At 37.3% G+C, this 26,051-nt stretch overlaps 1 protein-coding gene and 1 pseudogene across 4 annotated transcripts in view; one reads left to right on the top strand and one right to left on the bottom strand.

The window, feature by feature from the left end:
* STAG1 (STAG1 cohesin complex component) overlaps positions 1-26,051 on the top strand; it is a 400,634-nt gene that overhangs the window by 252,492 nt on the left and 122,091 nt on the right. For all 4 annotated transcript variants that reach the window (XM_008009040.3, XM_073023594.1, XM_073023595.1 and 1 more), the window contains 4 exons: positions 7,812-7,935; positions 11,606-11,704; positions 12,773-12,852; positions 17,629-17,736. In XM_008009040.3, the coding sequence (XP_008007231.1) occupies positions 7,812-7,935; positions 11,606-11,704; positions 12,773-12,852; positions 17,629-17,736 (411 nt within the window). The remainder of the gene's footprint in view (positions 1-7,811; positions 7,936-11,605; positions 11,705-12,772; positions 12,853-17,628; positions 17,737-26,051) is intronic.
* Positions 22,901-23,752, bottom strand: LOC140713488 (keratin, type I cytoskeletal 18 pseudogene; annotated as a pseudogene).

Raw genomic sequence — 26,051 nt, forward strand, 5'->3', positions numbered from 1 at the left:
GGTGCCGTGAGCTGTGAGCAGGCCACTGCACTCTAGTCTGAATGACAGCAAGACCCCATGTCTAAAAAAACAGATACATAGAAAGAAATGTATTAGAAGTAGTACTAATGAGTACAATGTTATAAAATTAAACAGAAACTTCAGATTAAAAAACTTAATGAGTGCTGAGTATGTTAAGAAATATATTATACATCTAGACATACCATAGTGAAAATGAAAACCATTAAAGATGAAGGCAAAGTTATAAAAGCAACCAGAAAGACTGTTATTTCAGTGATGGTAAAAGAATAACCAAGTCATTAGACCATAAGGACAAACTTAATCAGAGGACAGATTTAAGTACTTTTGAGAAGATGAAAAACAGATGTCTTTAAGACTAGTTGAGTCTTTTCATTGTTTTATATTACAATGAAACCTTTCAGAGTCATGCTTTCAGAGTGGTTCTTATACAATACCATAATAGGATTTATTCTGAACAAACTGTTATTCCATTATTTAAATCTTCTTCCTAATGTTTCATCTTTGATCTAATGTGGGGGTCAGGTTGCTAGTTAAAATGTAAATATTAATTAGAGGATATTTTTCTTTGAAAGCTAATGTATCTTTGATGTTTGATTTTTAATCTTATTAAAGCCTAAAATTTTGTTAATAGTAAAATATTAAGGTGTAATGCAGGGTAACAGATAGCCATATCACCTTCTCTGTGTGAGACTCTTAGTGATGCAGTGTCTTTTTGTGTATTTTGCCACTGTTTTTACTTATTATTAAGCAACAAAAATGAGATGAAAAATAGTTTTATAAACTTGCTGCATTTTCAATACATCTAAAATAGCTCTAGCAATCAAGTGCGGTAGCTTACATCTGTAATCCCAGCACTTTGGGAGGATCACTTGAGGTCAGGAGTTCGAGACCAGCCTGGTCAACATGGCAAAATCCTGTCTCTACTAATAATACAAAAAAACAGGGTGTGATGGTCTGTGCCTGTAATCCCAGATACTCAGGAGGCTGAGGCAGGAGAATTGCTTGATCCTGGGAGGTAGAGGTTGCAGTGAGCCAAGATTGTGCCACTGCATTCCAGCCTGGGTAACGGTAGTGAGATTCCATCTCAAAAAATAAAATAAAATAAAATAAAATAAAATAAAATAAAATAAAATAAAATCTAAAATTAAATAACTCTAGTCAGCCTGAAATAATAAATGAAATATTTGTATTTAATTTGTAAACAAGACAGTTTCAGCTCTTCAGGTTTACACTTACACCTTACTACCTTTCAAAAGCCTTCCTTGACCACCTTCTCTCCTCTCCATTTTACATGCTTCTGTGTTTTCTGTAACACTCTTTACTAACATTCAGCACTCACTAAGGTAGTATTTATTTTAATCATCTTATTGTAAGTTAGGATCTCTGTTCTCAAGTTCTTAGTCTAATAAAGGAAACAGTATGACTTTTCTGTAATTCTTTCAGCTATTTCTTTCTCACTAGGCTATTTCATACCAAAAAATTCTCTATAATTGCTCTATTTTGGAAAATGTGATTTTTTTTTTCCTCCCAGCCTAATCTTGGTGTTAAAATTGGTGGAGACCTGAATTCACTGGGTGCTGCAATTTGGATAGTGTGCCTTTTTTGGCCCATAATTATTTATCCCTCTGGAGCTCTCATGAGATTCCTTGTACATGAGCAATAATTGTGAGTGTCAGAATATCCATATTAGCTAAGCATTGTTTTTGAAATTTGTATTATAGTCATTTTAATTTAGTCTGCATCCTTACTGGAAAAGCATCCATAAGGGTAGTACAAGAAACACTTAATTAAAATTCACTGGAGTTCAACTTCATTTTGTTATACGTAGAAAATAATTAAACTTCCATCTGCTGAGAAAGTAATCCAATGAAAACTTAAGTCCAGATACCAAATTAAAGGGTTATGTTCTCCCCAAAAGGATACATTGTAATGATCGATATTAGGTAAGTTTTTCATAGAAGCAAACATGGTCATTCTTTTATGTTGTAAAATAATACAAAATACAATATAAAATGCAATAATACAAAATACAAAATAATACAACAAGCATATGCTGTAAAAAAATACAACAAAGGATTAATAGAATTGCACCTGAATTATTCTTTTATAGTTCCTTTTCTTTCTTTGAGTTTCCAAGTAAAGCCTTCATGTTTAGTTTTTCATTTCAAGGCCTGAATGCTAGGATGTTGTAAAAATTAGTCTGTCTTATGATTGTCTTTATTCGTTTCCTCTTACTATTTTTTGCACCCCTGCATTACTCTTTGCTTTGGATGCTCCCAAATGCCTCAGTTAGACATCTTTCTTAAATAGGGTGAGGCTATTGGAAATAGAGATTAGTTGTTTAAAAATAAATTTAATATGAAAACATAAAAATTGGAGGACTCTTATGTATGAGGAAATATGTTTATGTCAAAAGATATGTTGTAATCAAATCAGGGATATTTAGAATTATACTGCACTTTTATTTTATACTGCATCTCCTTGAATATACTATTAGTTCCTGGAGAGCAAGAAAGCAAATGTTGAGTAATAATAGCAATCACAGAACTGAGACTTCACTAGAGCGTGAAAGAATAATCAGTGTAGGTAATCAGAGTAGAATTCAGGGTATTATAGACATAGAGATAACCACAAACGTGTAGGTGCTGATGCACTTGAGCTATTTGGACTGAAGAACTAATTCTATAAGTTGATTGGTTATGATTATATTTGTAAGAGCCTTTAATAATAATGAAAACTAAAAATTTTAATTATCTTTTGCCGTGTAACAAATTACTCCCAAACTTGGTGGTGTCAAACATTTATCTCAGGCTGGGGGCAGTGGCTCACGCCTGTAATCCCAGCCGTGTGGGAGGCCGAGGTGGTTGTATCACCTGAGGTCAGGAGTTCGAGACCCGCCTGGCTAACATGACGAAACCCTGTCTCTATTGAAAATACAAAAATTAGCCAGATGCAGTGGTGCATGCCTATAGTCCCAGCTACTCGGGAGGCTGAGGCAGGAGAATCACTTGAACCCAGGAGGTGGAGGTTGCAGTGAGCAGAGATCACGCCACTGCACTCCAGTCTGAGTGGCAGAGTGAGACTCTGTCTCAAAAAACAAACAAAAAAACATTTATCTCATAATTTCTATGGGTCAGGAATTTGGGAGTAGCCCAGCTAGCTGGTTCTAGCTTAGATCTTTCATAAGGTTACAATCAAAGCATCCTCCAGGTCGTCTGAGGACTTGGCTGGGGTTGTAGGTTCTGCTTCCACAATGGCTGACTTACATGGCTGATGGCAGAAAGCTCATCACATGGAGCTTTCCATAGAGCACCTTGAATGGCATCAAGACATAGCCGGTGGCTTCCCCAGAGAGAGTGATCACAGAGAGAACAAAACAGTCTCTTAGCCTCAGGAGTCAGAATTCTTCATTTCTACTACATTATATTCACCACAGATACTTTACGTAGTATACCCACACTCAAGAAAAGGGGAGTGAAAGGAGCAAAGAATTTATGGACATCCTTCAAAACTACCACAAGAGTTGTAATTTTACTGTGTCGTATGTGATTATTCACATGTATATATTATATATTATGATCTATCAGGGTGGTGTCAGCAGTCAAAGTGGATTGGAGCGCTAGAACCCAAAGAGGAGACAAGTCATCTAGGGAGTTTTTCTAGCTACAGAATAGGCTCTCTGGCCACACATTGTCAAATTGCAAATCTAGAAAAGGATATTTACATTTTTAAAGTTAAGATGAGAAGGATTGGACTGGCATCTGAAGTAGACAAGGACTGGGATTCCTAGAAAACATGTGGTATGAAAATACTGGCAATGTGAAACCAACCCAAATGTCCATCAGTGACAGACTAGATAAAGCAAATGTGGTACATATAGTTCATGGAATACGATGCAGCTGTAAAAAGGAGTGAGATCATGTCCTTTCCAAGGACATGGATGAAGCTGGAAGCCATTATCCTTAGCAAACTAACACAGGAACAGAAAACCAAACACCATATGTTTTCACTCATAAGTGGGAGCTGAACATTGAGAACACATGGACACACACAGGGGAATAGCACACACCAGGGCCTGTTGGGAGTTGGGGGTGAGGGGAGGGAACTTAGAGGATGGGTCAGTAGGTGCAGCAAACCACCATGGCACATGTGTACCTGTGTAACAAACCTGCACGTTCTGCACTTGTAACCTGCTTTTTTTTCTTTTTTTTAGCAGAAATTAAAAAAATAAATAAATCGGCATTGCATATAGAGAACCTGTGTTCTGAGAACATAAGCTGTTCAGTAGTCTAGTCAGTGAAACAACAAAGACATTAGAAATTAGGCATAAATGTAGAGATGGGTGTAAAAAATGTTTTGAACAGGATTTCCCTGCTGAAGATGTAAAGATAAGACTTGATGTCCTCTAGCCTGTTGCAAACAGTCATTCATAATCTCAGTATTAGTGGTAATTCTAAGAATTAACCTAACTCTTAAAAGTTAGATGGAAAAGTTAGATGGAAGAATGATTTCACTGTGTATATGTGCAGTTACCATACTCAATAGTCACTAAGTTTTAATCGGCATGCTGTGCCTATTGATTTTGTCCTCATCCTGCTTCCATGAAATTGTGTAATAAAACTTAGCCTGGTTTTTATAGAATTGACTTTTACAAGGGTAGTATAGCAGAGGAAAAATGTAATGGATCCTTGGCGGAAATACTACTTGGTAGGACTGAAAGAGCTAAAATGATATGATTTGGGTGTTTTATAGATATATTTTATAGTTTTGATTTTTGAGGGGAGTTTTATTTTTGCTACTGTTAACTTGTTTTTGTTTGGACATCCCAATAGAAAACAAAGTGTACAAAGCTGTAGCTCAGAGATGGAAATTTTTAAATAGTAGGATAATACCAAGTGTCAGGCAAGGATATGAAACACTGATTTAGACTTTTTTAAATATCTAATAAAGTTGAAGATGTGCATTGCTTCTCACCCAATAATTTCACTTGTAGGTATCAAAACAGTGTCTCACAGATGTTGACTATGTCCTACATTAGGTACACAGTAGCTTCAAGAAAGAATACTTACTTGCCTACTACATGTGGAGCATTTTGGTATTTTCTGTCCCATATACTTTTACGTGTTTGTTGCCACTCACTGAATCAATTTTATAATGTGCTAATGGGTCCCAATGCAGTATTTTAAAAACACTGCCCTAGGGAAACTCCCTTCACAGGGAGAAGCATACAAGAATATTCACGGAATCATTGTTAGTAAAAGCAAAACCTTGGAAACAACTTAAATTTCTATTAGTAAGATGATATATAATTTATAATATGTTTATAGAAAGAAAGAGTGGACATTGGCTAAAATTAAAACATCAGAGCTTTATAAACCAGTATGCATAAATTGCAGAATATGATTTGTGAAAAAAGCAAGTTGGAGAAGAATGCCTACAGGATAATATTTATGTAAAACAATACATATGACATTAAACAGAGATAGAATTGATATTCACTGAATCAAAGGCAGTCATTTACTCTTGGGAAGGGAGATGTATCAGAGATATATAGGAATTTTTAACTATTACATTTCTTAGCTGAGCAGTGGATATGCAGTTATTCATTATATTGTTCTCTGTGCCTTGTTTTATGTCTGAAATTTTTTGTCTGAAAAAAGAAATATTCTTGCCCCACACGTGTTCAGTATTATGTAGGTCTAGGAACACCTCACAGTTTATAGTAGAGCTGCTTTTTTTTTTTTTTTTTTTTTTGGGAGACAGAATCTTGCTCTGTCACCCAGGCTGGAGTGCAGTGGCATGATCTCGGCTCACTGCAGCCTCCGCCTTCTGGGATTCAAATGATTCTCCTGCCTCAGCCTCCCAAGTAGCTGGGACTACAGGGGCGCACCACCATGCCAGCTAATTTTTTGTATTTTTAGTAGAAACGGAGTTTCACCGTATTAGCCAGGATGGTCTCGATCTCGTGACCCGCCCACCTCAGCCTCCCAAAGTGCTGGGATTACAGGCGTGAGCCACACTGTGCCCGGCCAGTAGAGCTACTTTTTACACTATATTCATTGTAAATGTCTAGATTGATGAAACTAAAGTGAAAGATTATAATAGCCAACATTTAATGGAAGGATTAATCGATGCCAAGTACAATTCTAAATCTTTTATTTGTATTAAGTGATTTTATTTTCATAGTAACTGTGAGCTAGGTGGTACTATTACAACTATTTTAGAGATGAGGAAACCTAAGAAAAAGGGAATTGCCCAAGGTCACACAGCTAGTAAATAGCAGAACCAGGATTTGAACTCAGGATGTCTTTCTCCAGAGCCTGTACTTTTAGCTACTATGTTATACAACCTCTCCATGAGAAAGAGATACTATCAAAAAAAGTAGGAAAACTAAAGGTTGTAATTGGCAGTATGGCTTGGGAAGAAAATGTTTTCCCCATTTTTATCCTCAAGCAATGACAGGAGCCGAGAGAGAACTGAGACTTAGAGCAAGGAATTTTATCACCTAAGAGAAACTAAGAAAAGTACCTTAATTATCATTAAAATTTTAGCTAAAATGATAGATTATTGCCTTTTGTAAATTGGATAATTAAAAATTACTTAAAATTTTAACATTTGTGAATGGTAAATCAGAAACTTTGATGGTTGATCTACAAAAGAAAATTAGGATTTATGATATTATACTTACTATTTTCTTAAAGCTAAGGCGAATAACCTTGTGATGAAAGATTATAAAAATGTTAACATTGTATTTGTTTACAATTCACAGATATTAGAGTAAGAAAGTCATCCCAGGAGGGTTATATTGGATGCTTACTTATAGTGAGGTGAAAAGCCATCTAGGCAATGAGCCAGAATTCTGACTTTTGGGGTTGTTCTGCCATAACTTCACAGTATTGCCACCAAGATGGTTACCATTGTGACTAGAGGTGGATTATTCTTCCCTGTGTCTCAGCCTAAAAAATAAATTACTACAGATGAAAGACCTGTGCCTTTAATAAAGTGGGCTTTTTCTTTTAATTCATTACATGTGTGCTAACTTATAAAGATTCCCGATTCTGGCTGGTCACAGTGGCTCATGCCTGTAATTCCAGCACTTTGGGAGACCAAGGTGGGTGGATCACTTGAGGTCAGGAGTTCGAGACCACCCTGGTCAATATGATGAAACCCCATCTCTACTAAAACTACAAAAATTACCCAGGTGTGGTGGCTTGCACCTGTAGTTCCAGCTACTTGGGAGGCTGAGACAGGAGAATCACTTGAACCTGGGAGGCAGAAGTTGCAGTGAGCCAAAATCATGTCACTGTACTCCAGCCTGGGCAACAGAGTGAGACTCCATTTAATAATATTTTTTTTAAAAAAAGATTAACAGTTCTTTTGAGAAACATTATTCTGTACTTGGATGTTTTTACTCTGATTTTCTTAGGAAGTTTAACATGTTTCTTGGCTCTAATAGTTGTGAGGCTCTCAGAAAGCTCCAAATGTCATTGTGTAGCCCAGTGAAAACAGTAATTGGGCCAAAATAGTTTCATAGAAGCTTTTTTCCCCAGTTTGGTATTAGTAGTGTTTATTTTATAGAAAACATGAAAAACAGAAGATACTTAAGTTGGAGGCCATTCAGAATGCAAATATATACAAACAGCATTAGAAATATTTATTGCTTATGGAAAGTGAGTATGAATGCATTCTAGCTTTGTATATTAATTTGAGATTGTCTTATTTCTCTCTCTCTCTCTCTCTCTCTCTCTCTGTCTCCCCCTCTCTCCCTCTCTTTCCCTCTCCCTCTCTAGTGATGCTATAGCTGAAATTAGAGCCATTTGTATTGAAGAAATTGGAGTGTGGATGAAAATGTATAGTGATGCCTTCCTAAATGACAGTTACCTAAAATACGTTGGCTGGACTCTTCATGACAGGGTAAGTTACTCTGTTCTAACTTTGATGGAAGTTATGCTTGTCTCAGTACTAAAATGCTGGGAATCAAATTGACAGTAGTTGATTTTTCAGGAGTTGTAATCATATGGAAATTTTATGATGATGCAGCTGAATAACTATTTACTTGATGATTCTGATGAAACTTGAAGCATTTGCCCACAGGTGAAGACCCTATCTTATTTAGTTACAATATTGCCTTGAACCAAGTTTGACAACCTGGTATATATCAAGTTTTCGGAGAAAGAAAATTGTTGTATTCTTTTTCTAATTCAGAATCAAAGGAGAATTCTTTTTTTCTTAATATATAAAAACCAGGCTTTTTTTTTTTTTTTTTTTTTTTTAATTTTCTAGGACCATATCATAGTAGAGTGCTTTATCAGACTTAAATAGATTTGTTGGATTTTAGGAGTATTTGATCTAAAAATCTAATTCTACCTTCTGACTTTAAAAGGAATCCCTCATATAAGTAATCCTAAATAAGTAATCCTTAGAATAACCATAGGTAGGAGTGATAAGTTACTGGAATTTGGCCGGGTGTGGCATTTAGGTACTGTAATAGAAATACTATTAGAGTATATTAGAGCCCCAAAGTAGAGCAGTTACCATAAAAGCAACTGGAATTTTCATTCCCATTATAAGTTATTTTACAGTTTTCTGAAGTATTTTCAATACTACCTTATTGTTAAGAAGTTCCTGTGGTGACTTTACAGAGGAACAGCTGTCATCAGCCTTTTGCTCATCCATTGTTGATCCTTTCATTATATATGTTACATAATACTTTTGTTTGCTTCCCACCTATCTTGCCTCCTGGAATACCATATTCAGTGAGCCAGTTCCATAGATCCCTATGGGCTGCCCTTCAATTATTGCCTATTACAATTATTATGTTCCCACCCCCCTTGACTATGATGGTCAGGAGAAGCTATGTTATCTCTGCTATTCTGGGATCTTCATATCTCCATTGCTGCTGGGAGCCAAATTCTCCATTTGGTCTGTGCTGTGATTTGTCCTTAGTCTGATGACCAGGAGGAAGATCTGTGTATTATATCAAGACAAGGGCTACTAGCATTGTCCTATAGGCACCTGCCTTGCTTGAGGCTTCCATGTAGTCTTTCAGCAAAGGATGGAGTAAGGAGGAAACATATTGTCCTCTAACAAGTGGGCATGAGCCATATTTTCAGGCCTACAAATTCAGAGGAAATGGGGAGTTCAAGATTCTCACTGCATCTACCCAGATATCCTTTAGACTTTACTTTTTTCATATCATAACGCTTATTTAGACATAAGAGACTTGCCTGGGATTCAGAGTTCTTAAATTCTGTCACACTTACAATTTAATGCTAGGCTTGGTCTTTAGTAGCATTAGTTCTCTATCTAAAGGAGATAAATGTTTCCAAAGAGGCAATACTTGGCTTTGAACTGGTGATGAAGCAGCCTGGCACTGTGATTTTCTCTTTAACCTTTCAGTGACACTCAGCAATAGCCACACAATTTCACAGTTTTTGCAGTTACTGTTTGCCCTGCTCCCTCCAGTGTAGAAATGTTGCACAAGTTAATGCACATCCCCTTTCAAGTAAAAGTGAAAATCCTAACAAACTGCTATCCTACATCAGGAACTATCAGTACTTCATCTACTACCATTGAGTCTTACCTAATAGCAATCCAGCCTTCAATAATCCAATCCCAGAATCCCATTATTGAAGTCTTGATTCCCAGGACCACTCTTGGTTCCAACTGTCATAGGTCACATTCCCTGGATGCCAAGCCTGAGCTGGGGACTTTTGTGCTCATGATATTTCGAGGTTTGTACTCTTAAGAGTAACCTATTGGCTGGGCATGATGGCTCACACCTGTAATCTCAGCATTTTGGGAGGCAGAGGCAGACGGATCACCTGAGGTCAGGAGTTTAAGACCAGCATGGCAAAACCCTGTCTCTGCTAAAAATAGAAAACTTAGCCAGGCGTGGTAGTGGGCACCTGTAATTTCAGCTACCCGGGAGGCTGAGACAAGAGAATCACTTGAACCCAGGAGGCAGAGGTTGCAGTGAGCCGAGATTGCACCACTGTACTCCAGCCTGGGTGACAGAGCAAGACTCTGCCTCAAAACAAAAAACAAAAAACAAAAAAAAACAGTAACCTATAAAAAAGTGAGGAAAGTATGACAAAGCAGGAAACAGACTAATGAAAATGTGGTTTCAGGAGAAGTCTAATCTCAGCTTGATCTCACAGGGAGGTTTGGAGAGTAAATTGTACCTTAGAAGGTATCCTGTCCAGAAGCAAGGAGGCTGGGCTGTTTTACACTTATATCTTTCTTTACTGGCTATGGGCCTCAACCTGTGCAAGAGAAGGGGAGTGGTTGGGAGAGGAAAGATGGAGCATAACCTCCTAGGGATCTATGCGCTGGGTAGTTCTAGTAAACTGTGATCCATTCTCCAGAGAAAGATAGAGATATTGAACCATTAGCAGTTAACACAGGCGGACGCTGAAGAATTAGCCCAGTAAAGGGGACCTGGACAGGGCATCAGCAGCACCTGCCACAGGCGCTTCAGCTTTCCCTTATGTGCTAGTGACTTACCAACAAGTATTACATCATCACATAGCACATCTCATGGTATGCTAGTGTAGGCTTGAATCAGCTTACGAAAGAGTGATTATGCATCTCTTTTCATAAATGAGTTCACTGACATCTCATTGATAATATTGGCTATGAAGGCACTATTTACATTAAATAAATTTGCAAATAGAACAATTCAGAACCCTGTTCCTCAGAGCTGGTTGTTAAAACTTCTGCCAGCATATCTCTGCACTTAATCCCTACAATAATTTTATAAATGAGAAACCTGAGTATCAGAGTGATTTATAATATACTTAATATACTTATCTTACATGTAGCTAATAAATTATATAAATTGGAACTAAAATTTAGTTGTGTCTGATTCCAGAACTTGGACGCCTACTGTTACAGCACATAGCTTCTTTTAGAGGATAGAAACTAATCCCCTTTAAATCTTTTGAGAGACTTGTCTAGATTTCTAGGTGATCCTGAATGCATTTTGGTCACCATCATCATGTACTCCAAGTTAATGACTTTATTAAAGACATTCCACCAATAAATAGCACTCCTAGGACTCTTCACTGTGTCATTTTGCCTCTGTTTTAAACATTGTGTTATTTCTGTTTTCCTAACTGCTGTCCCTGGAATATAAAATGAATCCAGTAAATATTTGTTGAATGAATAAATGATGACCTTTTAGTATAAAAATCTGGTTTTTCCATGGGATTATTCAATAATTACATAAAGGGCAAATAAACATACTTTTCCCTAATTATAGGTTTAAAATCCTCTCTATGTGCCTCTGGATGATGTGGGATATACTACATGTTGAGTCAGAGTTGATAAATACTTGAAATAGGCATAACTTACTCTCAAGTAACTAAGGTGTTTTCAGTGCCTTTTTTTTTTTTTTTTTTTTTTTTTTTTTTTTTTACATATAAGGGCAACACACACTATACAATTCTTCAGTCTCATCCTGTGTTGAGTTACAATATGCAGTAAGTTGAATGGTGAAGCTAAATTTTAGTCCTCATATAGACTTGAAAACTGTGGTGTGGAATTGATTCCTTATGTTGTGCTTTTATTTGTATTTCTGAAGCAAGGGGAAGTCAGGCTGAAGTGTTTGAAAGCTCTGCAGAGTCTGTATACCAATAGAGAATTATTCCCCAAATTGGAACTATTCACTAACCGATTCAAGGTAAGCATCAAGAATGATAAGCTTATTTAATTTTTCTCTTTACAAATGCTAGTTACAGCTAGTTTAGCAAATTACATTATCATATAAGTGTTTAGTTCATATTCTTTATTACAGCAGTCCCCAGCCTTTTTGGCACCAGGGACCAGTTTCATGGAAGACAGTTTTTTCCATGGACTGAGGTGGGGGTTGAGGGGATGGTTTCGGGATGATTCAAGTGCATTACATTTATTGGGCACTGTATTTCTGTTGTTATTACATTGTAATATGTAATGAAACAGTTATACAACTCACCACAATGTATATGTTTGCACAATCATTGCACAATCATTGCAGCCCTGAACTTGTTTTCCTGCAACTAGATGGTCCTATCTAGGGGTAATGGAAGACAGTAACAGATCATCAGGCATTAGATTCTCATAAGGAGCACACAACGTAGATCCCTTGCATGCACAGTTCACAATAGGGTTCATGTTCCTGTTGTTCCTATTGAAAATCTAATGCCACTGCTGATGTGACAAGAGATGGAGTTCAGGCGGTAGTAGGAGTGATGGAGAATAGCTGTAAATACAGATGAAACAACTTTGCTGGCTCACTTGCTCACCTGCCACTCACCCCTTGCTGTGTGGCCCAGTTCCTAACAGGCTACAGACCAGGCTTGGGGATCCCTGCTTTTACTACATGTTCTTTAAATAAACTCATATGAAATAGATAAGTGAATCTCTGCTTTACAAAAGATATTACCATGAGTTCTTATTTATTACCTTTGGAAGAAGGCTCACCTGCTTAATTTTCTTTACAGCTTTTTATAAAGATAGTAATTTTGTAAGTTAAGGCCTACCTGATACAGGGTTTAGGGAATAGCAATTGTTGAGAAAGGTTTTAAATTACAAGCATTTATACTAATATCCCCTTTGTGTGAGTAGGACTATGATACTGCAATTTCAAGAGTAAAGCTTTTTATTTAACCGATCATTAGTATTGCATATATATCCCAGAATACATTATATTAGGTCTGTCCCAGCTTATTTTCTGTTCATAGTTGGTTTGTTTTACAACGTTTTTTTTCAGGATCGCATTGTGTCAATGACACTTGATAAAGAGTATGATGTTGCTGTGGAAGCTATTCGATTGGTTACTCTGATACTTCAGTAAGTAATATCTATTACTGTTTTAACTTTATTGATATTTTAATGCCTTTTCCCCAGGATTTTTAATGTCCTATCTATGTATAGTCCTTATGTATATATTTATCATTTTAGGTTCTACTTCTACGTTTTAAGATTAGATTTAAAACAGTGTTTTCTGTTTTTTTCTGTTTTTGTTTTTTATTTTAACTATTGTTTACTTCTTCCACATAAAAATTACCTAGAGAAAATATCAATGATGTAACTTACCTTTCTGTTTAAAACAAAGCAGGCCCAGTATGTTGGCTCCTACCTATAATCCCAGCATTTTGGGAGGCTGAGGCGGGAGGATCACTTGAGCCCAGAGGTTCAAGAACAGCCTGGGCAACATAGAGGAGACCCTGTCTCTACAAATAATAAAAAAAAATTAACTGGCATGGTGGCACAAGCCTGTTGTCCTAGCTACTTAGGAGGCTAAGGTGGGAGGGTCGCTTGAGCCCAGGAGGTCAAAGCTGCAGTGAGTCGTGATGGAGCCACTGCATTCCAGCATAGATGATATAGCAGGACCCTGTATCAAAAATAAATGAATAAAAGAATGAATGAATGACTCAGAGAGAAAGAAGGCTGCAAAAGGAAGAACCCTCAAAGGGACAGTTTCCCAAATAGGCTTTTTTTTGGAATTATATAGAAGTAGAAGAAAAAAATAAAGCAATTAAATTATCTCACTAATATGATAGAGATTTCAAAATAGAAATGTTATAGCTGTATTTCTACGGGTTTGACTAAAAACTAGATAGAATCTATGTGAGAGAATATATCCTAGCAAAGTCGTACATAACAAATCCTCCTCTCCCTATTTTGTGATGGTACATCTATCACGAACTAAATATCTATGCAGGGATCTACTGTTGTTTGAAATCCTTTTACATTTTGGCTCTAACACCGTGCTCTTTATTATTGTGGCTTTATAATACATGTTCTAAATATGGGGTCGTTTTCTCCTCTTTGTCTTTTTTTTCAAAATCTACTTACCTTCTTGTGGCTGCTTTTTGTTTGATATGAATTTTAAAAATATACTTGTCAAGTGCCTCAAAAACCCTGCCTGGGATTTTGAATATTGGAACTCCATTGACTTTTATGATAAATTTAGGAGAGCTTAAAGTACTTTGTTATGTTATATCACTTATGCATAAACATGCTGGAATTCTCTTTTTAAAGAGAAGAATTCTTACTGTATTGCTCGTGCTAGAGTATATTAACAGATGTGATCATGGCACATTAAAACTGCTAACTCCTGAACTGAGGTGATCCTCTTTTCTTAGCCTCACAAGTAGCTGGGATGGCAGGCATATACCTCCATGCCCAGCTGGATTTCTTTCTTTAAATATCATTAGGTCTTAATGGGTTTAATTTTCTCATAGAGGTTGTGCATTATTTAGTAAGTTAATTCTGAAATACCTTATGCTATTTTTGTTAGAATAGTATTTAGTATTTTCTGCTTCGTTATTGCTGAGGAAGAGAACCTTTAATTTTTGTGTTGGTCTAGTATGTGGACCCTATTTGAACTCTTAGGTTCTGAGTTCCAAAATGCATTCTAGTAGTTTGTTGATTTTGTTGATTTTAGTATGTAGATTATCATATAACCTGCAAACAGTTTCAGTTCAGTTTTGTCTCTTCCTTTTCCTTTTTTTTTTTTTTTTGAGACAGAGTCTTGCTCTGTTGTGCAGGCTAGAATGTGGTGGCGTGGTCTCAGCTTACAACCTCTACCTCTTGGTTCAAGCGATTCTCCTGCCTCAGCCTCCCAAGTAGCTGGGATTACAGGCACATGCCACCAAGCCCGGCTAATTTTTATATTTTTAGTAGAGACGGACTTTCACCATGTTGGCCAGCTGGTCTCGAATCCCTGACCTCAAGTGATCCACCCACCTGGACCTCCTAAAGTGCTGGGATTACAGATGTGAGCCACCATGCCTGACCTGTCTCTCCCTTTTCTAACCTCGTAACTTTTGTTTCATTCTCTTGTCTAATTGCATAGACAGCACCTTCAGCACTGTAACAGTGTCACTGATAGCTATTCCTGTTCTTGTCCTAGGAAATCATTTAAAATTATTTGTTTCTGTCATAGATTTTAATATGATAGAAGTTCCTTTGCATTCTGAGTTTTCTGGGGTTTTTCTTTGATTAACGTGCCTAAGTTAAATTAATAGACTTGTCTAATGGTAAACACTATTGCATTGCTAGAATAAATTTTTTTAACATAATATATTTTGTTTTATTTAAATGCAGTATTATATTTAATATCTTAGGATTTTACGTTCATGTTGATGAGTAAATTTGACATTTTTTTCTTGTCCTTTTCCAACTTCAAAATCAAGGTTGTAGTCTTATATTCTCTTTGTAAAATACCTTTTTTTTTTTTTTTTGGAGACAGAGCCTTACTCTGTCACCCAGACTGGAGTGCAGTGGTATGATCTCAGTTCACTGCAACCTTCACCTCCCAGGTTTAAGAGATTCTCATATCCCACCCTCCTGAGTAGCTGGGATTATAGGCACGCACCACCATGCTCAGCTACTTTTTTTATTTTAATAGAGATGGAGTTTTGCCATGTTGGCCAGGTTAATGTTGAACTCCTGACCTGAAGTGATCTACCCACCTCAGCCTCCCAAAGTGCTGGGATTTCAGGCGTGAATCACTGAGCCGGGCTGTAAGATACTTTCAATAGTTTCTTGCCTTTTTTTTTTTTTCTCTTCTGAAAGAAGTGTCCTAAGACAGAGATTAATTATTTCTTGAAACTATAAGAGAATTCTCTTATTAAAACTGTGACAGTCAATTTCTTTCTTTTTTTTTCTTGGATACAGAGTCTCACTAAGTCACCCAGGCTAGAGTGCACTGGCGCAATCTCGGCTCACTGCAACCTCTGCCTTCCAGATTCAGGTGATTCTTACGCCACAGCCTCCTGGTAGCTGAGGTTACAGGCACGTGGCATCACGCCTTATTTTTGTATTTTTAGTAGAGATGGGACTTCACTGTGTTGGCCAGGCCCGTCTTGAACTCCTGACCTCAAGTGATCCACCTCCTCGGCCTCCCAAAGTGCTGGGATTAACAGGCGTGAGCCACCCTGCCCAGCCAGTTTTTAATTTCTTTTGTGCAAGAGGTCTGTATCATTCCTATTTCTTCCGTGATTAACCATCTAAATTAAATTATATTGGCTGAGCGCAGTACCTCATGCTTGTAATCCAAACACTGTAAGAGGTTGAGCCGGGTAGATAACTTGAGGTCAGGAGTTCGAGAGCAGCCTGGCCAACATGGTGAAACCCCATCTCTACTAAAAATACAGAAAATTAGTCGGGTGTGGTGGCAGGCACCGGTAATCCCAGCTACTCAGGAGTCTGAGGCAGGAGAATCGCTTGAACCCAGGAGACGGAGGTTGCTGTGAGCCGAGATAGGGCCACTGCACTTCAGCCTCTGCAAAAGAGTGAAACTGTCTCAAAAAAAAAAAAAATTAATTAATTAATTAAATGTTATTTCTTTTGTGTTACTGTTGACATTTTTGCAAACTTTTACAAATGTTTTATCACAGTTTTATAACTTTATAGTTCATGATCTTCCTATTACTTTCCGAGATTCATTCTTTCTTAATTCTTTTCACCTTCTATTTTATTCGTATTCTCTTTTTCTTCATAAGTCATGTCAGGTTTGTCCATCTTACTGTTTGTAAAGAACCAGGTTCTTTTAGCTCATTTGTTTTTTGTTTTCTAATAACTATATCTAAAGTAATAAATACACCTTTAAGTACTCATGTATGTCCTAAAAATTTAGACATGTAGTATTTTAATAGACAATAATAAATAAATGTCTGTGAAACCTTTAATTACCTTTGTGGTTTCCAGTGTAATTGCAGGTTACTTGGAAATATGTTTTTATTCTACCCTTTTTTTTTTTTTTTTTTTGAGACTGAGTCTGGCTGGCTCTGTCGCCCAGGCTAGAGTGCAGTGGCACAATCTTGACTCACTGCAACCTCTGCCTCCCAGGTTCAAGCGATTCTCCTGCCTCTGCCTCCCAAGTAGCTGAGACTACAGGTACACATCAACACGCCTGGCTAATTTTTGTATTTTCAGTAGAGATGGGGTTTTGCTGTGTTGGCCAGGCTGGTCTCTAACTCCTGACCTCAGGTAATCCACCCTCCTTAGCCACCCAAAGTGCTGGAATTATAGGCATGAGCCACCGCGCCTGGCTCTAAGATTTTAAGCTGTAGAAGAAGGCCAGACTCAGTGGCTCATGCCTATAACCCCAGCACTTTGGGAGGATGAAGCAGGTGGATTACCTGAAGTCAGGTGTTAGAGAACAGTCTGGCCAACATGACGAAACCTCGTTTCTACTAAAAATACAAAAAATTAGCTGAGCGTGGTATTGGGTGCCTATAATCTCAGCTGCTCGGGTGGCTGAGGCAGGAGAATCACTTGAACCCAGGAGGCAGAAGTTGTGGTGAACCAAGATCATGCTGTTGCACTCCAGCCTGGGTGACATAGCAAGACCCTGTCTCAAAAAAATAAATAAATTTTAAAAAAGTAGAATAATTGTGGGCATTTTATTTTCTTCTTGTTGAATCTTTATTTTCTGAATTTTATGTTATTGTCTTTTATACTAAAAGGAGAAACATAACTTTCAAAGTAAGATAAAAGATGAGACAAAAATTATTAAACCTTGAATTTTATAGTGAACTTTACAAAGTTTAAATAAAAGTAGAACCGAAAATAAGCATTTGCTTTAGATCAGATGTTACTTTCTGTATTTTTCAGTGGAAGTGAAGAAGCTCTTTCCAATGAAGACTGTGAAAATGTTTACCACTTGGTGTACTCGGCACATCGCCCCGTTGCTGTGGCAGCTGGAGAGTTCCTTCACAAAAAGTGAGCTGATTATCTTTGAAAACAGATTCTACTTTTCTATGTTGTTTTGTTGTTGTTTTAGAGTTTGTAGAAGAGAGTAATAGTGACTGAACACAGTGCTGAAAATGTCCATCTCATACTCTGAGGGCTATAACAGCCTCATAGCCTATGTATACATTTTGAATTACACCCTTGAGGATGCTGTACCTTGTGACATACTCCTTTTTTCTGAAATCTGAGAGGATGATTCTCAGCTAGATGTGAGTGGAGATTGGAGGAGTGCATGAAACTTATAAAAGCTAACATAATTGATAATTCATCACACTAGTTTTTTCTTTAAAATTCTGAGATTTGATCTTACTTTCTCAACATTTGTAATCTAAATGTGAAGCAGTATCACCTTTAAAATGCCTCCCAAGTTTTAATGTTTTTTCATTCTCTCCATTATGATGATTGATTATTTATTTATTTTTTATGTTTTTGAGATGGAGTTTCGCTCTTGTTGCCCAGGCTACAGTACAGTGGCACAATCTCGACTCACCACAACTTCTGCCTCCCAGGTTCAAGCGATTGTCCTGCCTCAGCCTCCCAAGTAGCTGGGATTACAGTCATGCACCATCCTGCCCAGCTAATTTTGTATTTTTATTAGAGACAGGGTTTCTTCATGTTGGTCAGGCTGGTGTTGAACGCCTGACCTCAGGTAATTCGCCTGCCTCAGCCTCTCAGAGTACTGGGATTACAGGCGTGAGCCACCACACCTGGGCATGATGAGGATTATTTTAATCAGTGATTCATAGTAATTCTGAAAGTTTTATATATATATAGTTGCAGTTTAATTTTTTTTTAAGCCTTATTTTTTGGTAAAGCATAAAGCTAATGAGAGTATATGCATGTGAACACTTAGGAAGGATATTTTTTATTGTGATTTACTGTATATGTTGTATAATTAGATTAGTTCATTCTATAAAACATTTTAAAATATATATATGTGTGTGTGTGTGTGTATACATATTTTTATTTTTTTGAGAGATGGGGTCTTGCTATCTTGCCCAGGCTGGTCTTGAACTCCTGGCCTCAAGTGATCCTCCCACCTCAGCCTCCCAAAGTGTTGGGATGACAGGCATGAGCCACTGCACCTAGCTGATTAATTCATTTTTAAACTATAAACATATTCTTGGTTATATGTGTATATCTTTTGCTTTGCTTTGTGTGTTTTTTTTTTGTTTATGGATTTAAATTACTAGCTTTGAATAATATTCACAGGTGATTACAAAAGTTTATTATATATGCTAACTTCGTATTATGCTGAAATACAAATATAAATCATGGACTAGGCAACTGCTGTGCATCAGTGACTAACTTTGATAATGAGCAGGCCTAGCCTCTATCCAGTATCTGCGTTCAGTGCTGCAATAAAAATTGTTCTCTACTCACTTGTACCTCTCAAAGTGAGAAAAGTTATTTGAGTGTAAGAAATCTCTGTTAAGAAAGAAACCAGCTACTTACTGTGCATGCTGGCAATGAAAATGAAGAGGAAGAAAGTCAAGGTTTTCAGGCATGACTTAAAATAATATTGAATTTCCTAGTGACTCTGACACCTCTGGCTAGTAGAATAATGCTGATTTTATATTTATCTTTGGATGTTGTCTGTCACCGATATCAAGGAGGTACTGTAGCCTTTCTTTTTTCAGGATTATTATATTCTAATTAGTCTATTCTCCACTTAACTTGTCAAAGAACTTTGTGTTTTTAGAAATAATTTGTTGTTTCTGTAGTTTCAGAGAGAAAATAAACTTGAGATGGGTTCTCTGTATAGTAGAAGCTATAAACTGGTAACTCTTGAGTTAGAAAAAGTCTTACTTAGAATGTACTTATTTTATATCTGTATTATATTTTTCTATGTTTGAAATATTGGCTAAATTTTTTATACTTTAAAGATTGATAGACATTTATAGAGTACATGTGATATTTTGATACATGCATCTAATGTGTAATGGTCAAATTAGGTAAGTAGGATATCCATCACCTCAAATATGTATTATTTCTTTGTGTTGGGAACTTTCCAAATCTTCTATTAATAGCTATTTTGAAATATTCCATAAATTATTGTTAACTATAGTCACCCTACTGTGCTATCAAACACTAAAACTTATTTTTTTTAACTGTATTTTTGGACCCATTAACCAACCTCTCTTTATTACGCCCTCTGGTAGCAATCATTGTACTGTGCCTCCAGGAGATCAACCTTTTTTTAACTCCCACATATAAGTGAGAACATGAGATATTTGTCCTTCTGTGCTTGGCTTAATTCACTTAACATAATATCATCTAGTTCCATCTGTGTCACTGCAAATGACAGGATTTCCTTTTTATGGCTAAATAATATTCCATTGTGTATATTTACCACATTTGTTTATCCATTCAAACGTTGATGGACACTTAGGTTGATTCCATGTCTCACTACTATCAATAGTACTGTACTGAACATGGCAGTGCAGATATCTCTTTGATATGCTGATTTTTTTTTCTTGTAGATATACACTTAGCAGTAGAGTTGCTTGATCATATGGTAGATGTTTTTAGTTTTTTGAGGAACCTCCATACTGTTTTCCACAGTTGCTATACTAGTTTACCTTCCTACGAACAGTGTACTAGCATTCCCCTTTCTCTGCATCCTGGCCAGCATGTTATTCTTTTGTCTTTTTGATAATAACTGTTGAAAATGAGGTAAGATGATATCTCATTGTGATTTTGTATTTGCATTTTCTTTGTAATACATGATGAGAGCACTTTTTTGTATACCAGTTGGCCACTGGTATGTCTTCCTTTGAGAAATGTCTATTCAGATCATTTGCCCATTTGTAAATTGGATTGTTTTCATTTTTACTAAGGAGTTGTTTGAGTTCCTTATATCCCTTGTCAGATGAATAGTTGGCCAATATTTTCACCTATTCTACAGATTGTCTCTTTATTGATCCCTTTGCTGTATGGAAACTTTTTTTGCTTGATATAATCTCATTTGTCTGTTTTTCCTTTTGTTGCACATGCTATTGAGGTCTTGCCCCAAAACTCTACCCAGACTAATATTCTTAAGAATCCCCAGTGTTTTCTTTCTCTTTTTTTTTTTTTTTCCAAGACGGAGTCTCACTCTGTCGCCCAGGATGGAGTGCAGTGGCGCGATTTCAGCTCACTGCAACCTCCGCCTCCTGGGTTCAAGCAATTCTTCTGCCTCAGCCTCCCGAGTAGCTGGGATTACAGGTACGTGTCACCACACCTGGCAATTCACTACTATTTATTGAAGAAGCAGCTGTCCTTTCCCCACGATATGTTCTTGGTGCCATTGCCAAAAATCAGTTAGCTGTAACTGTGTGCGCTTATTTCTGGGTTATCTGTTCTGTTGCATTGGTACATGTGTCTGTTTTTATGCCAGGATTATGCCATTTGGGGTAATAAGACTTTGTATTATATTCTAAAGTCAGGTGGTGTAAAGCCTCCAGCTTTTGCTCAAGATTGCTTTGCTTATTGTGGGTAATTTGTGGGGCCATATGAATTTCAGGTTTTTTTTTTCAATTTCTATAAAAAATGTCTTTGATACAGGGATTGCATAGAATCTGTATATCAATTTGAGTAGTATGGACATTTTAAACAGTCTTAATTCTTCCAATCCAAGAGCATGAGATGTCTTTTTTGTTGTTTTTGTTTTAAATATCCTCTTCAATTTCTTTCATCTGTGTTTTATAGTTTTGTTTGTAGAGATCTTTTACTTTGGTTAAATTTATTCCTAGCTGGGTTTTTTTTGTTGTTGTTGTTGTTTTTTTGGTAGCTGTTGGAAATGAGATTGACTTCTTGACTTCTTTTTCAGATTGTTCACTTTTGCTGTATAAGAATGCTACGGATTTTTATGTCGATTTTGTATTCTACTTTTCATAATTTATTAGTTCTAACAATTTTTTGGGCGGAGTCTGTTTTTGTAAATATAGGATTATGCCATCTACGAACAAAGATAACTTGACTTCTTTCTTCCAGTTTGGATGTCTTTTATTTAATTCTCTTGCCTAATTGCTCTGACTAGGACTTTTAGTACTATGTTGTATAAAAGTGGTGAAAGTTGACGTCCTGATCTTGAGTTCTTATAGGAAACACTTTCAACTTTTCCCCATTTAATATGATTGTAACTGTGGGTTTGTCTTATATGGACTTTATTATTTTGAGATGTGTTTCATCTTTGCTAGTTTGTTGAGAGTTTTTATCATGAAGGGATGTTGATTTCTTTCAAATGCTTTTTCTCTATTGAGAGGGTCATGAGTTTTGTCTTTCATTCTGTTGATGTGATGTATCACATTTATTGATAATGCATATGGTTAAGCTATCTTTGTGTCCCTGATATAAATCCTGCTTGATTATGGTACATTATCTTTTTAATATGCTGTTAAATTTGGTTTGCTAGTTATTGTTGAGAATTTTTACATGCATGTTTACTGGGGATATTGTCTAATAGTTTTTGTTGTTGTTGTTGTTATTTTGTCTTTGTCTGGTTTTGGCATCAGGGTGATGCTGACCTTGTACAATGAGTTTGGAGGTATTCCCTTGTCTTCAATTTTCTGAAATACTTTGAGTAGAATTGGTGTTAGTTCTTCTTTAAATGCTTGGTAGAATTCTGCAGTGAAGCCATCAGGTACTGGGCTTTTTTTGTTTATTTGGAGACTTTTTATTACTGCTTCAATATCATTAATTTTTATTACTGCTTCAATATCATTATTGGTCTGTTCAACAGGTTTTCTATTTCTTTTTTCTTTTTCTTTTTTTTTTTTTTTTTGAGACGGAGTTTTGCTCTTGTTGTCCAGGCTGTAGTGCAATGGCACGGTCTCGGCTCACTGCAACCTCCGCCTCCTGGGTTCAAATGATTCTCCTGCCTCAGCCTCCCGAGTAGCTGGGATTACAGGTGCCTGCCACCATGCCCAGCTAATATTTGTATTTTTAGTAGATACGGGGTTTCACCATGTTGGCCAGGCTGGTCTCGAACTCCTGACCTCAGGTGATTCACCTGCCTTGGCCTCCCAGAGTGCCGGGATTAAAGGTGTGAGCCACCATGCCCGGCAGGTTTTCTATTTCTTTATGGTTAATTTGTGACAGGTTGCATGTGTCCAAGAATTTATTCATTTCTTTTTTTTTTTTTTTCCCAACGAACTCTGAACTTTTTATTGGCCTCCTGCTCCCCAAAGGGTACCCTGCTTCTGCTGGCTTAATGCCTCAGAACTTTGGTGTCGTTGGTCTCAGACACCACTTTGCCATCCACTATCCGGCGGGTGGTGGTCTTTTGGATGGTTTGCATGGAGTTGCTGCTGTCCAAGGCATCACCAAGATTGAATTCCTCGCCATCTTCCAGCAGGCGGCGGTAGGTGGCGATCTCAGCTTCCAGCTTGACCTTGATGTTCAGCAGGGCCTCATACTCCTGGGCCTGTCGCTGTCCCTCTGCCCGGGTCTGTGCCAGCTCTGACTCCAGGTGCAGCAGGATCCCATTGAGCTGCTCCATCTGTAGGGCATAGCGGGCCTCCACCTCCCTCAGGCTGTTCTCCAAGCTGGCCTTCAGATTTCTCATGGAGTCCAGGTCGATCTCCAAGGACTGGACTGTACGTCTCAGCTCTGTGAGCGTCGTCTCAGCAGCTCCAACCTCGGCGGACTGTGTGGTGACCACTGTGGTGCTCTCCTCAATCTGCTGAGACCAGTACTTGTCTAGCTCCTCTCGGTTCTTCCGAGCCAGCTCGTCATATTGGGCCCGGATGTCTGCCATGATCTTGGCAAGGTCCTGAGATTTGGGGGCATCTACCTCCACGGTCAACCCAGAGCTGGCAGTCTGGGCTTGTAGGCCTTTTACTTCCTCTTCGTGGTTCTTCTTCATGAAGAGCAGCTCCTCCTTGAGAGCCTCAATCTCTGTCTCCAGCTGCAGTCGAGTGACATTGGTGTCATCAATGACCTTACGGAGCCCATGGATGTCGTTCTCCACAGACTGGCGCATGGCCATCTTTTAGGTTTTACATTTTGTTGGTATACAGACGTTTATAATAGTTTTTACCGATCCTTTGTATTTCTCTAGTAACCATTGTAATGTCTCTTTTTCTGTCTCTAATTTTATTTATTTGGGTATTCTTTCTTTCTTTCTTTCTTTCTTTCTTTCTTTCTTTCTTTCTTTCTTTCTTTCTTTCTTTCTTTCTTTCTTTTTTAGTTTAGCTAAAGGTTCATTTGTGGTTCCATTTGTCTTTTGTATTTAGTCTTAATTACATTTATTCTCTGATCTTTATTATTTCTTTCCTTCTGCTAATTTTGGTGTTTTGTTTGTTTTTGTGAGTCTTCTAGTTCCTTGCTGTGTTTCATTATTGTCGTCTGTTTGAAGTTTTGCTAGTTTTTTGATATAGATACTTATTGGTATAAACTCCTTTAGAACTGCTTTGGCTGTACTTGATAGGTTTTAGTATGTTGTGTTTCTATTTTCTTCTCTCTCACGAAATTCTGAAATTTCTTCTTTAACCCATTTGCTGTTCAGGAGCATGTTGTCTAATTTACATGAACTTGAACAATTTCCATTCCTTCTGTAATTGATTTTTAGTTTTGTTCTATTATGGTTAAAAGAGATACTCAATATGCATTCAATATTTTAAAATCTGTTGACTTCTTCTGTGACCTTGTAGCCTGTCCTGGAGAATGTTTCATTTGTTACTAGAAAAATGAGTATTCTGTAACTGTTAGATGGAATGTTCTGTAAATGTCTATTAGGTCCATTTGGTCTAGAATGCAGCTTAACTCCAGTGTTTCTTTGGAATCATTGATTCATTTTCTGTCTGGATAATCTTCCCATTGCTGAAAGTTGCATGTTGAAGTCCCCTACTACTACTATTGTATTGCAGTTTCTCTCTCTCCTTATGTCTTAATTTTTAAAATGTATTTGGGAGGTTCAATATTGAGTGTACAGATATTTACAATTGTTACATCCTCTTGTCATATTGACCTTTTACCATTGTAAAATGGTATTCTTTGTCTTTTTTCTTTTCTTTTCTTTTCTTTTTAGAGACAGAGTCTTGCTCTGTCGCCAGGCCGGAGTGCAGTGGCGCCATCTTGTCTTACTGCAACCTCCACCTCCTGGGCTCAAGCAGTTCTCCTGCCTCAGCCTCCCGAGTAGCTGGGACTACAGGCATGTGCCACTACACCTGGCTAATTTTTATATTTTTAGTAGAGACGGGGTTTCACCATGTTGGCCAGGATGGTCTCCATCTCTTGACCTTGTACCCCGCCCGCCTCAGTCTCCCAAAGTGCTGGGATTACAGGCATGTGCCACCCCTCTGGCCTTCTTTGTCTTTTTTTAATCATTCTTGACTTGAAGTCTATTTTATTTGATAACAAATATAGCCACTCCTGTTACATTTTTGGTTTCTAAGTGCATGGATTATCTTTTTTCATACCTTCACTTTCAGTCTATGTGTGTCTTTACAGATGAAGTGAGTTTCTTATGGCAGAATATAGTTGTGTCATTTTTTTAATGCATTCAGTCACTTTATATGTCTTTCAATTTGATACTTTAATCCATTTACCTTCCGGATTATTATTGATGGGCATGTGTTTGCCATTGCCATTTTGTTGCTGTTTTCTGGTTGTTTTGTAGATCCCATTGATTTTTCTGTCTCTCACACTGTCTTCCTTTTAGTTATCTAGTAGTAGGTTTTGATTCTGTGCTGTTGATTTCTGTTGTATCTATTATAGATATTGCTTTGTGATTACACTGAGACTTATAAAAAATATCCTGTAGTTAAAATAGGTTATTTTATGTAGGGCACGGTGGCTTACACCTGTAGTCACAGCACTTTGGGAGGCCAAGGCAGGCAGATCTCTTGGGGTCAGGAGTTCAAGACTAGCCTGACCAACATGGTGAAAGCCTATCTCTGCTAAAAATACAAAAATCAGCCAGGTGTGATGGCAGGTGCCTGTAATTCCAGCTACTTGGGAGGCCGGAGAATTGCTTGAACCTAGGAGGTAGATGTTGCAGTGAGCCAAGATCGTGCTACTGCACTCCAGCCTAGGTGATAGAGCGAGACTCACTGTCAAAAAAAAAAAAAAAACAGAAAAAAAATACAGGTTATTTTAAACTTATAATGACTTAGCTTTGATTGCAAAATATCATAAATAAACTTTACACTTTAACACAGCTCCCCTCTTACATTTTGACTTTTTGATGTTTCAATTTACATTTTAAAAATTTTGCTTATCTCAGCAATTGTTGCAGTTGTTTGTTTTGGGGTTTTTTTTTGTTTGTTTGTTTTTTGTTTTTGTAGAGACAGGATTTTGCC

The sequence above is a fragment of the Chlorocebus sabaeus genome, chromosome 15 (genome assembly GCF_047675955.1).
Source record: "Chlorocebus sabaeus isolate Y175 chromosome 15, mChlSab1.0.hap1, whole genome shotgun sequence".
NCBI lineage: Eukaryota > Metazoa > Chordata > Mammalia > Primates > Cercopithecidae > Chlorocebus > Chlorocebus sabaeus.